The sequence below is a fragment of the Abrus precatorius genome, unplaced genomic scaffold, assembly GCF_003935025.1.
Source record: "Abrus precatorius isolate BTA unplaced genomic scaffold, Abrus_2018 Scaffold10, whole genome shotgun sequence".
NCBI classification, from domain to species: domain Eukaryota; kingdom Viridiplantae; phylum Streptophyta; class Magnoliopsida; order Fabales; family Fabaceae; genus Abrus; species Abrus precatorius.
The window spans coordinates 30,214,861-30,231,808 of NW_020874292.1; the positions used below are offsets into that span (position 1 = coordinate 30,214,861).

At 27.9% G+C, this 16,948-nt stretch overlaps 1 protein-coding gene across 1 annotated transcript; it reads left to right on the plus strand.

Annotated features, from left to right (window-relative positions):
- Positions 1 to 14,483: 14,483 nt before the first annotated feature.
- LOC113847103 (putative uncharacterized protein DDB_G0286901) lies at positions 14,484 to 14,943 on the plus strand. Its single transcript, XM_027475976.1, has one exon. The coding sequence runs from the start codon at positions 14,529 to 14,531 to the stop codon at positions 14,844 to 14,846; it is 318 nt and encodes a 105-aa protein (XP_027331777.1). The 5' UTR covers positions 14,484 to 14,528; the 3' UTR covers positions 14,847 to 14,943.
- Positions 14,944 to 16,948: the final 2,005 nt, after the last annotated feature.

Genomic DNA, 16,948 nt, shown 5'->3' on the forward strand with positions numbered 1-16,948 from the left:
TACTAGTGTTGATTCATCCATTTTTGCATTAACGGTTGTTGTTGCTTGCATGATGACGTATGCGGGTTTACATAACAGGTCGCAACGCAAACAAGTTGACCACAAATTGCTACAGATCGAGATGGCCTTGTTTGGATAGGCAAGGTTTTGTTTTTGTTCTTCTGATGGCAATTGGCAATGCCTTGTTGATATTGGATATATACTCCCAAGACTTCTGGTTGAAGCACAACTTGTATGGACAAGAATGGTTTGTGGCATGAAAAGTACTTATTTGGCATAAAACTTTTTGGAGCACTTGATAATAAGCAAACATATTTAAATAATATTATATATATATATATATATAACTGGATTGAAAAATATAATCTAACCACATCTAATTGCAACAGATTATATTATATTAGATGTTCCTTTTAAGTTAATCGAAACTAACTGCGATGTGAGTGGTTTTGTTTTTTATGGGATCAAATAACTATAGAGGTGTTAATTGATTTTTTTTTTTTTATATTTTGGTATTTTTTTATAAAGTGAAGTTTTATTTTTAGTACTATTGCTAATATTATTAACTAAAAAGTTATTGCATGCAATTTTGGTTGAATCACATTTACCAAATGAACTAAAAACAACAATTTACAATAATATAAAAACTAAAATATAAGAAAAACAACAAATTTAAAGTTAACAATTTTTTTCAAAATCCATCCAATCCAATCCATATACACACTTAAAAAAAAATTATTCATGTCAATGCTGCTAGCTTTGTAATTAAGCAAAGTATGGGATTCCCAAGATTAAACCTATAAATTGCCGGCTTGGCTCATAATTTACATCAAAGGATGATCCAATCTTTTCTAAATCACTGAAGAAGAGAGCAATTTTAGGAGTAAGATCAGGATGTCAATTGCAAGTCAACTGAGAAACCTCCTTGCGGCTCTTGAGGCCGAGGAAGCAGCCAAAACCACCCAAGGTCGTTATCGTTATATCAACCATGGCGGGTTTCAAAACGTGACCGGTACAAAAAACAACACTGGTAAATTTGCTGGCGATGGTAACACTTATCACAATGTTGGTGGTGACACATCTATAAGTAACAGTGGCAGTTTCTACGGGGCAAACAACGCGGGCATTGTCAAGGGTAATATGGATAGCTCAACATGGAACTTCGGCAATTAAACTATATATATGTATGTGTTAGCAATATATGTGATCCACTGTATTATTTATGTGTTAGCAATTAAAACTTGTTCCGTAGCTGTAATGGTGCGTAATCAATAATTACATCGGAGGAGGATATTACTTATCCTCCGCATTAATAAATATCCCTTTGCTTATCTTTTTATTAAGGATTCACCAGTTACACCGCTTAAATATTAATTAACTCGCTTATTATTCCCTACAACCTCGACAATAAGTGTTTCCACTTAAAAGTTATAATTGGAGTTTAAATTTGCAAATAAGAATCAATTTCTCTTTTAAATTTCCTTTTTCATGCACTTCAGAGATTTTTCGCATGCTATCAGAGCCTTCCTTAGGGCTACGCTGCTTGAACTCTGAAATTTATTGGGTGCTTTATCTTCTTAGATTGATTCTGGAAATGCTCCTTATTGATCGATTTTGGATTAAATAAATTTTTCTATATGTCTTTATTGTTTTATCCGTGAATCTAAGATTCTTGATTTCTCTTCACGAATTAATTAATCAATCAAGAATGAGTCCTTTCAACGGCAGACCCAAGCTCCTCAATCAATCCCCAAGTCCATATTTCATGCATGAAAATTAGAGAGCATCTTCACTACATATAGCATTACAATAAAAAGAAACAAACTCCAATTTATTTTTTATGCTTGGATATTGATGAAATTTGTGAATGAAATTGTCAGGGGCCAACATTTGCCCTCTTCAGAGAGAATGCAATTTGGTGACTAATAGGGTTGACGGTGCATCTTTTGCTCCGAGATTAAGCTGCACTTGGCTTAATGGTGGTTGGACTTGCATGCGCTGATGATGGATGGTGTTTGGGTCCTTGCATGAGAACATAGCTCCCTGGTCAGGGAGAATGGCAAATGGGAGATGATGGGAAGGGAAGGGAAGGGACAATGGTTTCGATGAATGGTTCACTGTGAAGATAATGATGTTGATGATCGTGATCATGATGACGAAGGGTGTGAAAATTCTAGTTGCGATGCTCCAAATGAATTAAAAACAAACATCATCTTAAATTTGTTATTTTATAATTTTTTTGATATATTTTTGAACTTAATATTGTACTGTTATTGAGATAATAAAACATTATGCTATTTTTGTAATTTAAAAATTTTATATTTTAATTATAATTTTGTATACAAGTTTCTCGAATAAATTTATTTTTAATATATTTTGCAATCTTTTTTATAAGTATCTCCAGATATTCCATTGCTATCCAGATAATAATATATATTTAAAATCTGCTTCATAAGTATCCGTAAAGGTATGAAGCGGTGCAGTTTTTACCATAGTATAGGTACCAAGTACCTACCATACTATTTATGTTCACCCCACTCCCTTAACATTCCTAAGTGCTTGTGTGCTGTGTTATATATAGAAGTAGTGAATGTGTTTTATGCGATCGTGTATTGAGAATTTAAGAGTGAGAGAGTGTTTAGGTGCATATTTTTGTAATAGTGAGGTAGTTATGGAGGGAAAGAATTTTTTTTTTTTTTCTGTAGAGGTTTCTAAAATTTTATAAAATGTGTTTAACAATTTTTATTATTTTTTATTTTATCTTTATTAGTTTAAAATTCAAGATTAACACTTTTTTCGTTTAGAGTTGACCAAATTTTTTTTTTTAAAAAGATGGATTATGGCCAATTAAGGATTGGGCTTGAAATCACTTTATTAATGTTTGTTTTCATATTTTCTCTTTAATTTCTAAAAAATAAAGAAATGACACAGCACAAAATTAAAATATTTTTAATTATTTTATAAAAATTTAAAAAGTTAGAGAAAATGTTTGCTCATACAAATGTATTTTCTCATCATTTTTTGTTTAAGTTATTTGATTAAACGATTATTGAGATATAGATGTTAAAAATTAAATTTGAGATAAGAATTTTGAATTAAAAGGCACGCGCTAGTAAATAAAGCTGTTGGAAGTAAAATTAAAGATGAAGGGTAAGCATAATGAGAACAAGGAATTCAAGCAAATTATTTTGTTTCCGCTATCGCGATTTTGACACCAAAAATAGGTAATGATCTAGCAATAAATCGTATCACTCGTAATAATAGAAAAGAAAGATTCTAATGGAATTTGATTTCAAATTCTTAGTTGTATTTGTTGAACGGTGGCTACCCTTTGGTCCATCCATTTTTACATTACTGGTGATTGTTCCTTGCATGACGAATGTGGTATTACATAACAGGTCGCAACGTCAACAAGTTGATCACAAATTGCAACAGTGCACACATTTTGTGCATAGGCAATTGACAATGCCTTGCTGATAATGGATACATACTCCCAAGACTTCTGGTTGAAGCAAAACTTATAAGGACTAGAATGGCTTGTGGAATGACAAGCATTTGATAATTAATAATAATAATAATATGGTGACTTGCATTTAGGTTAATTATAATTAATAATAATAACCACACTATTTTTAGTGCACTATATTTAAATTAAAAATTGATTGTACCAAGATTATTTACATGAAACTCATGATTGTTGCTCATCAAAGTAGATTAAAAATGGATTAATTATTTAATTAGTCCACAGAAAATTAATGAATATAAAAGAAATAAAAAATATAAAAGATAAGAATAAAAATGTTGGGAAAAAAATGAGTTGGGTTAGCTCATTTTAACAAAAAATAAATAAAAAAAATTACATTTTTGCAACTAAGCCTACGATTTTGATGAATTGAATATCGAATACGTCCGTGATCCTACCTAATTATAACATTTCATCTATAATGCAAAAATGAAAAGTTTCTTGTCTTTATTAATGAAATCACTAATTCTTTGAGATTGTCTATAAGAATGATGTAAATTAGAATTTGGATTGAAAAATTTGAGCTAAAAATTATGTGCTCGTTGAGAAAACTTTAGGACGTTTTGTTAAATAAGCTGTGTAAATCACGAGAATAAAGAGATTTTGCTGCAAACTATCTTTTGTTTCCACTATGTGTGCCGTGATTTTGACTCCAAACAAATATTTGCTGCACTGCACCAAAAATAAACGTATTTTATTGAAACATCTAAAACTGATCACTCGTAAGAATAATCGAGAAAATGGAATTGGATTGGGAATCTTAATTGTAGTTTTTGGTCCACGCAATTTTATTGACTTTTGTTGCTTGCATGATGCTGCAATGTTACATACACTGCTACAAAGCCAATCTTGTGTGGTTAGGCATTAATGCAGTGTTGCAATACTTGATAATGGATATATGCTGATATTCTCCAAGACGTTGAAGCACGATCTATGCGGATAGAAATGGCTTACAGCATCAAAAGAACTTCATTTTAGAAGAGAATTATACTATTCCAATGCAAGTGCGGATACGAGTTGATCATGGATATATGCTCTGAAACTCTTACCCAACGAAATCAATATGAGATGTTCCTTACCATATCTTTTTTATATATTCATTCTGAGTCTTTAACTTTAAAAGGAAAGTATTTTTAGAAGTTAATTTTTCTTGTCACATTATATCACTTCTTTTATATTATGTATTTAGTTCTTGTAGCTAACTTTTATTTCTTTCAAATATTATTTCTTTATTTTAAATTTAAATATAATTTAATTAAAATTTTAAAAGTTGATACACTATTAATAAAAATAAAAAATTCAATTAATCTCAATTTACTTTTAAAATTTTAATTTTATAATATTCTCTGAATTTAAAACATTTTACCTATTTAATTTAATTTTAATGTTTTATAATTTAGTCTTATATTGAATTAAACATTTATCAAATTTTAAAACAATCATTTAATATATCTTTCATTTTTGTGTAAAATTTATTTTAATTTAAACAAATTCGTACGGTGTACAGAAATTATATTATTATAACTTTGCGTGAACATGCAAGCAAAAGCATAGGCTTCCCTTCCTTGCGTCTATATATTTGGATTATAGTTTGTTGGTAGCATTACGGCTATTCAATACCAAAACAATAAGGGTAGAGAGTAATTTAGAAGTGAGATAAAGAAAATGTCAAGCCGTTTGATGAGACAGATCCTTGAACTTCTTGAGGCTGAGGAAGCAGCCAAAGGGAAAGGGTCCAGTAATTATGGTACTTCAAACTCATACAACAACCATGGAACTTCAAACTCGTTCAACAACCATGCCAGCGGCAACCAAAATTTCTCCGGTGCAAGAATCAACAGTGGCGAAAACTCAGGTGACCGTACCAGCTATCGTCGTTCCAACCACTACAATGAACGCAAAATAAATAACAGTGGCAACTTCTATGGCAATGGCAACGCAGGCTTTGTCGAAGGTGGCTTTAACGCCTCAACAAACAACTACTATTAATTATCTGAATTTGATATATGATAAGCAGTTGTTCTACTATATGTTATGTTACACTACCAATAATGAAAGAAGAGCTATAGCTCTAATGGTCTATAATAATGTTTTTTTAGTGTAATACGGAGGTTAAGAACAGACCTCTGCTGTTATAATAAATCTCCTTTTAATTCGGTTTTACTTTTGGGAGAGATTTCAATTCTATTTTTATGTTTTTAAGGGATTGGCTTCGTAGGATAGACTAATGCAGTTCAATTCACAAGATTTTATTGACTGTGTTGGTGTAATATATTATACAAAATATCATACCCACACTATAATCAGATTTATAAAATAGAGAATATTTTTTTATATTATTAATCATTTATAATATGATATTAAAATGTAAATGTAATTTTTAAGCATAAATTTGAATTTACTGTTGTATAAAACTTACTTTAGAATGAAAATTTAAACTACTTGTATAGCTACCAAACAATTATTTGATATAAATTTGTATGATATGAAACAAGTTTCTCAAATAATCTCAAAATAGTCATTTCATTAACTTATAAACTAAAATCATAATTTTCTTTTATATTTCTTAATATATGAATAACTTTAGAAATTAAAATAATGTTAAAGTAAAAAATCCTTAAAAAGATAAAAATATTGAAATCCAATTTTGAAAGTTTATTTATTCATACTATATTTTTCTCATATTATAGAAATCATTTTATTGGTTTAATTTTAGTGTATTGGTTAAAAAATATTTACACGATTAATTAAATAAAATATATTGATAAATATAATTTTTATATTAATTATTATAAAAATAATAATTTTTGCTGAGCAGATAATCTATATATTAAAAAATTATTTTAATTAAATTAATCAAATATTTTTATAATATATTTTAATTATATATATAATTTTTAATTAGAAAATAAAATATATTTATCAACCTTTAGATATTAATAAAAGAGAATTTACAAATAAAGAAAAGGGTCACACTCAATATATATTCTATTTTTCAATGTTATGATAAGGAATTTAATTTATTAGTTTTCTTTAACTTTTTCAAGAGGAGAGTTACTTGTTGCCATTAAAGTTAATACATTGTGCACATATTTTAAAAATATAAACCACATGTAACTTTTATAAGAGATAAATTTGCTCAAATTAAAATAACTATTATGGATTGTAAAGTTTTTCCTTCACCGCTATCTGACATTGATGTTGATATATTTTGTATAGTTTGATGCTATGTATTTACAATCACGTAAATAAAAGCTTAAAAAACATATTGATAATAAGTCGAGAAAACAAAAGACATGCCGAAAATGTTAGATATGTTGGAGGCGACGAAATAATATGCATATACTTCAAATTGGAGAGAAATAGGTTGAAGATGTTAATGAGATTAAAGTAGATGTAGTGTCTTATTTTGCATATCATTTTAGTAGTAGAGATTGACTTCAACTTACTATTGATATTAATGATTTATCGAGAGTCTCTGTTCTACAGAATAAAGAGGATAAAAGTCAGGGGCCTGATGATTTTAATTTTGTGTTCTTTAAAAGGTTTTGGGGAGTGATTAAGGAAGAAATAATGGATATGCTTACTGATTTTTTTAGAAATGGGAAACTACCTAGGTCTTTGTTATCCTACTTTGTAACACTTATGGCAAAAGTGTCTTGCCCACAACAGATATCTGATTTTTGACCTATCTCATTGCTAGGTTGTCTTTATAAAATTGTTTCCAAGCTTTTGGCAAATAGGTTGAAAGGAGTTCTGGATTCAATAATTTCGGAACAACAATTAGCCTTTATCCTAAGAAGAAACATATTAGATAGTGTGTTTGTGGCTAATGAGGCAGTTGATTATGTACAAAGGCATAACAATAGGTGTTTTGTGTTAAAGCTTGATTATGAGAAAACTTATGATTCGGTGGAGTGGGGATATCTTTTGTTTATATTAAGTAGCTTTGGATTTTTAGAAAAATGGGTCAGTTGGATGGAAGCTTGTGTGGGGGGTAGACTATCAACTTTGATTAATGATTGTCCTACATTGAAGGTTCATATTAAGCGAGGCCTAAAATAGAGGGATCTTCTCGCCCCTTTTCTTTTACTGGTGGCAGCGAAAGGATTAGGAGTTCTTATGCGGAAGGCAGTGGCTTGTGGGTTGTTCTCTAGTATGCGATTGGGGTAAGGGGACCAGATATTTCTTTGCTGTAGTTTGTGGATGACACATTGATTATGGGAGAGGCTTCAGTTCAATACTTGTGAACTTTGAAAGCAGTATTGCGTAGCTTTAAGTTAATGTTAGGTATGAAAATTAACTTTCATAAAAGTTGTGTATTGGGATTAATACTGACAATGAATTTGAAAACTTGGCTGCAGAATTCTTACATTGTAAGATTGATAGTTTCCCATTAAAATATCTTTGGTTACAGTTGGGTATTAACCCGAGGAAATCTAGTGCATGAAGGGTGTGTTAGAGGCTTTTAAAAAGAGGTTGGCGTCATGGAAGCATAAGTATTTATCGATTGGAGGCAGAGTGACTTTGATCAACGCCGTTCTTAATTCTATGTCATTGCACTCATTATCTTTTTTTAAGGCACCAAAGTCGATGATAAAGAAGATTATTTCTATCTAACGAAATTTTTTATGGAAGGGTGTTAAAGAAGAATCTAAAATCCCTTGGGTGAGATGGGAAACGGTTTGTAGACCACGAAAGAATAGTGGCTTGGGCATTAGGAATGTGCAATAGTTTAACTGGGCGCTTCTTAGTAAATGGTTGTGGCGAGATATTAATTGTTCTAGTTCATTGTGGGTGCGGGTGTTGGAAGTTAGGTACGGCAGATTAGCTTCTTCTATTCATCGTCCATCAGTACACAACAGATGTTCTTTGTGGTGACGTGATTTGCTAGAGGTTATTCATCAAGGGAATTCATAGCTGAATGAGAAGTTGGATAGGAGTGTAGGTGCATGTTTGCACAATCTTTTTTGGATAGATAAGTGGATAGGTGAGGTGCAATTGTTTAAGGCATTTTTGCGATTATTTGCGGTGGTGAGAAATGTTGAATCTTGTGTATTGGAGAATGGTTTGCATGATGACACAATGTGGGTTTGGAATGTTAGTTGGAGAAGAATACTATTTCAACATGAGATCTCAAGCTTTAATTTTATGTTAGAGCTTGTAGATGGAGTTTCTATTAAGGTACTACAAGAAGATAAATGAGTATGGAAGACAGATTCTTCAAGTTGTTATTCAGTACATTCTATGTATTTATGGCTATTTGAACTTTTAGGTGGTCCAAATCTGGTAAATAAATGTACAGCGGACGCCTTGCAAAGATTATGAAGAGGGAAGGTCTCTCTTAAGTGTCTGGTATTTTCTTGACAATTGTTGTTGAATGCACTTCCTTGTAAAGGTTTGCTGATTGATCGTGGTGTTCAAATTGATGATATAAGTTATTGCTTCTGTCATGGTTTCGAAGAACTTCCAACTTATTTATTTTTAACATGCCCAGTTTCATCTCAAATATAGTATTTTACTGTATGTTGGCTTAGATTCTCACTGGTTTTGCCTCTAAATTTATCGACTCACTTGCTTTCTTGGGTTAGTGTTGGTTGTAGTAAAAGAGAAGAGATATGTTTATTAATTGTTTGGGTAAGTACAGTGTGTTCTTTGTGATTACATAGAAATCAAATTGTGTTTTACAATAGTGTTTTGGATGAGAAAGAAATCTTAGATTCTATTATTCTGAAGTTCTAGAAATGACTATCATTTGTTAGTAAGGGAGAAGCTATTTTGTTAGCTGGTTGGTATTTGAATCTACAAAATTACATCTGTCTTAGTTAAGTATAAATATGTTTTTACTTTTTTTTTTAGTAAATATTAGTTTTTTCTATGTGTATATGAATTTTGAGTTCCTCTTAAACTCTTTATAATAATATATTTTGCTTATAAAAAAAAAAAAAGACATGCTAATAATTAATAAATGGAAGGGTTAAAATATAGAATTTTGGGATATATTTTTGGAAGATGCTAAATTAGTCAATTTGATTTTGATACATCAATCAAGGATCGATGCAATTCCAAAGACAGTAATTAGTGTTTAGATTCCTTGATTCTATTCTAAATTTTGAGCGGTGTAGAACAACCAAAATAACTTTTAATTATTTTGTTCCTTTTTATTAATGCTTTCGTAGGGTGCATCACATTCTTAAATCATTGTTGTGATATTACATTCTTAAATCGTTGTTAAATATAAACCACGTGCCCCCACATTAAACCCAAATTTTTTTATCAAATTAGTTTTATAAAAAATGAAATTGACATTAAGTTTTCTAAAATTTCGAGCCATCAAGTTAGTCCTATAAAAAATTTAAATACGAACGTCTTTTGGGGGATAAGAAAATATGCTCAATCTGATGTAGTGACTATGAATCCACTATTCATTTACTTCTACACTATTATAAGGTATGCCTTATTTGGATGAAAGTGATGTCGCTGGAACAAGTACACTGGTAGCCTAAATCTATAAACATGTTAATTACTATATGAATGGAATTAATTGAGGTTAAATTCTAAGACATTGATTTGGAAAGCTCTACGAATTCTCAATCATGTGGTCTGCATTTATAGTTTGTAACGATAGATGTTGAGTTCAATTTGAAAGACTTTGAGATAGATAATGTTGAATATATCTGAATATATCTGAAAGCTCTACTAGAAGGACTGTCCTTATTCTATTAATTGGTCGAAAGGTACTTAATTACAGTGTGATCAAGAATCCAAAAAACTGTAAAGAATGAGGTCTGAATGTGACACCACCACCAATTGATGATCTCAAATTCAACGTTGATGGAGCTATAGAGGGTAATTCGAGATTGGCTGGTATATGTTGTGTAATCAGAAATTTTGCACGAATGGTGATCTGTTGTTTCTCAAAATCTATTGGAATATTTTGGGCTTATGAGGTAGATGTACTTACTGTTTTGAATGTTCAAATGTTTTGTTGTGATTATGACTTGAAAAACATCGTCATAAAAGAGTGATTCCTCCCTTTTGCTTGGCGGGGTGAATAGTGATAGTAATAGAATAGGCCATGAAAATTGTTGAATGACCTCAGTATATGGAACTGACATGTTAATTGTGAAGAGTTTATGTAAATTTTTTTGTTGTAAACTATATAATAAGGGAAAATAATTACAAAGATTGCTTTGGAAAACGGGTAGCAATATTTTGGGCTTATGCATATGTAAAATGCGTTAAAATTGCCATATGTTGTCAGAATCAACTTGATTAAAGTGAAAAAATTTTTTAACTTGATTGGTAATGCATTAAATCTTTGAAAAATAAAACTATTAAATTTTATTAAATTAATCTTTCTGGAAAAGTAAAGTTTTGACAAAAAAAAATGGTTTTTATTAAATTAATCTTTGAATGATCAACTTAGTAGCCTAAATCTTTTGAAAGATCAACTTAGTGACACTCAGATATTTGGAAAATTAAAATGGTTTTTTGAAAAAATAAAAACAAAAAAAAAGAAAGAAAGACGAAGAACATGTTAAACGAAGATTCTTTGAATTTTATCAATTTATCAGTCCAATATATATAACTGTTGTGTACATGGGAACAAACTAAATGTCCCAAAGAAAACCCCTTTGGTTTGTGGGCATGTTTGTAATTCTGTTTGGATTAGCTTTTAATTAAGTAAAAAAATTCATTTGATCCAATCATAACAATTTATTACAGTTTAGTTTGAATCAAATTAAATAACACTATAGCTAAAGAATGTCATTTCTTTATACACACAAAAAAAAGCTTCTAATGGAATTGGATTTGAAATATTTTCTAATGTATTTTTATTTTATAAGTATGTGATATAAGTGTTTCCCTTTTATTACATATAAAAATTTAAACATTTTAGTATTTTATTTAACATATAAATGTAATTCATGTTTACACGCATTAATTTTGTTATATATATATATATATTCGTGATTGCCTAATCATTGATTATTTATATTTTATAGTGATTTAAATATATTACATAAATAATTGATATAATATTTAAAATTTATAAATTATGAGTTAGTATAATTCCCTTTTTTGTGTATTTAAAAGTTGTTAAAATTTTAAGATTATTTAATTCATGATTATATATTTATTAATACTTATTATACATTTTTAAAATTTTGTTTCTTTAGCTAAATTATATTTAGTTCGTGTTGAGTACATACGATGTGAAATTATTTTAATTTTATAAAAAATATAAGATAAGTAGAATAGTAAGAATGGTAGAATTTTTTAAAGAGACACGAGAATTACTTTTGAAGAGATTAAAAAAATTATTCAAATAAAATGTGAAATAAATTTAACGTAAAAGGATTTTTCTTTTGCTAATCAAAGAAAAATTTATTTAAAATTTAAATTATCTGTTAATCACATAATTTTTAGCTGTATCGTAGTTCCTAATAGATAGACTAGAGTTATATGTTTATTTGGTAATGAAAATTATAATGATAATTAGGTTCTTCAACTGTATGCAGTTAATGGACACTTGAGTAAGGATTAAAGATTAATTTATAAATAAGTGTTGATAATAAAGACATATTTTGAAAAATTATTGACTTATTTAAAACAAATAAAAATACAGTATAAAATAAAAGAATCATAAGTTTTTAAAAATTGAAAATTTATATATTTAAATTAAAAATTATTATTTAATTTATAATATCATATATATTAATTGATAGAAAATTTATTAATTTAAAAAATAAAAATTATAGCTAATAAAATATTACAATATAATTTTCTAAGTCTTACACTCTTGTATATAGGTCGAACTATTCTTGTACTTTTTTAATTTTGACGTGATTTTAAATTAATATATAAGAATTAGTTAATTATGCTATGTAATGATAGAAAAATTAAGAATTCACTCAAATAATAAGATAGATCTTTTAAAATTTTAATTAAGAGTATAATTTTATATTTTAAATATAATAAATATTTTATTTTTGATTAAAAAAACGTTTTTCAAGAATTTCATATAAATTAACATATTTTACATAAAAATATCATATTAAATATAAATTAAGATAATTATATATTAAGAATTATAATGTTAATACTAACACTGATATTTTAATAAGATAAAAGGTAAAAATATAAAATTAAATAATTTTTTTATTAATCAATAATAAGTATTGTAAAAATAAAATTAAGTTATAATATAATTTTTTAAGATAAATTTTGGCATATTATAATTAATTAAAATATATATTTAATCATATACTTGACACACTTATGAATTGATTTTTATACTTAAAAAGTTAATACTTTAATCTTTATTATTATATAATCATGAACAAAAAATTAAAATATATGAAAACTCGTAAAAGAATTAATTCTGTGAGTGGTGCAGACTAAATATAGTTTAAGCTAAATAATTATAAGAACGAATTGTATTCTTCTGGATAGTACGATCTGACAATAGTTTTTTCTTATGCACGTTATCATCTCCTGTAGGTTGAAAGTGTGCATTTAACCGATAAAGGTTGGTGCAACTTATTTACTTAAATAAAATTTTAAGTTTAAGTTATTATATACGTAAAAAAATTTTAATAATAAATTTATTAATTATATTTAAGTGTATGATTTAAATTGGATGAGAAAAAAAAATAGTATCGCATTTATTCTTTTAATCCTTCGATTATTCATATGGCATATCATTGCATAATATATTATTTTCTTTGTATTTGATTCACTAATTGTTTTAGGATAATTAATTTAAATATTCTTGGATTTAATTTTATTTTCCTAACCAACCAACTGATTCGAGCGAGGAGTCATGTGTAAGTTTTGAGTAACTCTTCTTGTCAAGTTCTTTCACCATCAACCATTTCATTTGTACTTTTTTTTTAAAAAAAATTCAAAATTTTATCATTTATCAACAAACATATATATTTTCTGATAATATAATATTATAAAAGAGGAAACATAAAAATAATTATAAGACCTATTATTGTTTATATAGAAGCTGTTATGTTTATATTTGTTTTCTCGTATATTATTTACTAATAATACATCCCTTACTGCCTCAACGTATTAGTTAACATAGTATAATTAGATGTATATCATGTCATCATAAAATAATAATAGTAATTGATTTTAAAAATAAGTTTGTTAATATGTTCTTAATTATTAATTAAAACTTAATAAAAATTATAAAAATAATTTCAATTTTATTCTTAAATTAATATCTTTATACTTTTTAATAAATTTTAATTATTAATTATAAACTATTAAACTAATCGTTGAAAAGTAAGTCACACTGGCATTGCTCTTTATTCGTTATTATTTATTGCATGGCGTCACAGGGCATTATGTACTGGCCGTGACGCAAACAAGCTGAGCAAAAATTGCAGCAAATGGATTCGCAGCCCCTTTTTGCAACAGTATTAGATCCAAGCCTTATCTTAACGAATGGCTTGTGATATAATGTATTTTTAGAAATTATTTTAAATAAATATATTTTTAAAACTTATTTATTTATATTAAATTACATGACTTTTATATTAAATATTTAATTTTTAATTAATTTTGATTTATTTTCAATATATTTTTTATAATTATTTTAAACATCAACTCAGTGTATCAAATTACATATATATTTATTATTTTTAGACAAACTAAAATTACAGTAATTATAACCTTAATGTGAATTTAATTTTTAAGCTTTTCATAATAATACACTATATTAATATAATTTTAATCTATAATTATCAGTATGGCACAGCCAGTAGATATAAATACACTCTAAAACCCATATCGAACCGAATAAATACAAGTTGTTAATTAGAATAATATATATTATTTATTAATATAGATTTGCGTGAACAAGGATAGGAAAGCACTAGATTCGTTTTCTTGCGTCTATAAATAGTTTGGCTTCGTTAATTGGTACATTAAAGTAGTCTAATACAAAAACAATAAGGGTAGAGAGTAACTTAGCAGTGAGATCAAAATGTCAAGCCGTTTGATGAGACAGATCTTGGAACTGATGCAGGCTGAGGAAGCAGCCAAAGGGTCCATTAATTATGGTACTTCAGGCTCATACAACAACCATGGAACTTCAAACTCATTCAACAACTCTGCCGGCGGCGACCAGGATTTCTCCAATGCAAGGATTAACAGTGGAGCAAATTCAGGTGACCGTACCAGCTACCGTCACTCCAACCACTACGGTGGTCGCACTATAAATAACAGTGGTAATTTCCGTGGCAATGGCAACGCAGGCTTTGTCGAAGGTGGCTTCAACGCCTCAACAAACAACTACTATTAATTATCTGAATTTCACATATGCTGAGCACTGTGTTCTACTGTGTTATGTTACCCTACCAATAATTAACGTAGAGCTATAGCTCAAATGGTCATTAATAATCAATTAATGTAATGGTTTTTAAGTGCATGTACTGTGGTGCTTAAGAAGAAATCTCTGCTGTAATAATAAATCTCCTTTTCGCTCCCTTCTTTTTTTGTTTTCCGGAGAGATCCATATTCTATTTTCATGTTTTTAAGGGTTCGTTTGATATATGCGCTATATTATAGAAAATGCATACTTATATTAGAATATAATTTATTACATTTATTTGTGTGTGTATATATATATATATATATATAAATATAATATTTTTCAAATCATTTAAAACTTTAAAAAATTATTAAAACATATGCAAGATTGAAATAGAATTAAAATTATTTGACATGTTAAAATAAACATAATAACTTATAAGCATAATAAAATTAAAGTAAAAAATAATATTTAAATCAAATGTAACTGTATTAAATATTCGAAAAGAGAATTTTATAATAAATTTTCCTAACTCAAACATGATTATTTCTAAAAAATAAATATATGTAGTATAAAAAATAATATTTAAATATTATGATAAAAAAGTCATACAATAAAATACTTTTCTAAGCATGTTATTTTTATGCATCTGTTATTCTATTTATTTAAAAAAAATTATAATTTTACACTTATTTCTCATATTCATTTTTGTTTTTTTAATTTCTTCTATTTTTATAGTATTATATAATTTTCCTTTATTCAATTGTGGGACATACATAGAGAAGCCGGGATTCCTTAAGCATCAGATTCATTATTTAATTATCTCTACACAAGAACATGCCACACCCAAATATATATAAAAGAATATATTATACACGAAAAAATCAAAGTATATTGATACAAGTTATATTATTTTTATGTTGTTTAATACTAGTTATTGGATAACTTAATTCTAAAATTAATTATTAGGTTAAGTTAGGTCTACAAATTTTTAAATTAATTTAAAATTAGGGTCCTTTCAGTTATCCAAGTACTGATCTGGGCAAGGTTCTACATAGAACCCGTCGAACCGGTATATGGTCGCCTGGGGCATGTCCTCACTGTAGTAATGGTGCAGATGCTAACACCGACACAAACACAGGAGGTTCAAACCCAACCTTGAGCGACGATGCAATAAGTCGAATCCTCAGACGAGCTGACTTGTCAAGAAATGGAGACCACCCTACACTGGCCTTATCAATCCTAGTGAAATCACTAATGGTGTTCCGAATAAATCTATCTTCATCTTGATAGATTTCTCCGGTGCAAAAATCAACAGTGGCCCAAATTCAGGTGACCGTACCAGATATCGTCACTCCAACCACTACGGTGAACGCACTATAAATAACTGGTAATTTCCAGGGCAATCGCAACGCTGGCTTTGTCGAGGGTGGCTTTGACTCCTCATCAAACAACTACTATGAATTTGATATATGCTAGTGAAATCACAAATTGTATTCTGAATAAATGTATCGTCATCTTGATAGATTGTAAGTTTTAAATTATGTTATGGACAGGACCGCTTCTTGACTTTTTGAGACTCTAAACAAAATAGAAAATTATAGTTTTTTAAAAAAATTATAAATTATAATAAACAAAATAAAAGTATATATTAATAATTTTATTAAAATAATATTTTTTTTAAGTGGCTATAATTTTTTCTAATAAAATTATAAAAAAATATTCTTTTATTCAACCAACTCTTATGTTATAATTAATTCCAAAAACACAGAAGATCATAAAAAATAAGTTCTACGACCATTCTGAGATGGAAAATTAACAATAATAACATTAACATTAATATTTTTTAAAAATTCTTTATCGATTGATAAAATTGTGAGACCATTCAACGGTTTTTGTAACATTGATAACCTTAGGTAGGTTTTGATTAACTTTGACTTTACAAAACTTCTTTCAATTGATGATATAGTCATCGAGACCGTAAAAAAAATTCTATAATTGATTAAAACATTTAAATAACAATTTGTAAATTTGACAAACTCAATAACTATTTATTTTTTTGGAGAAAACTAAAATTTTCCATGTGATTTAAT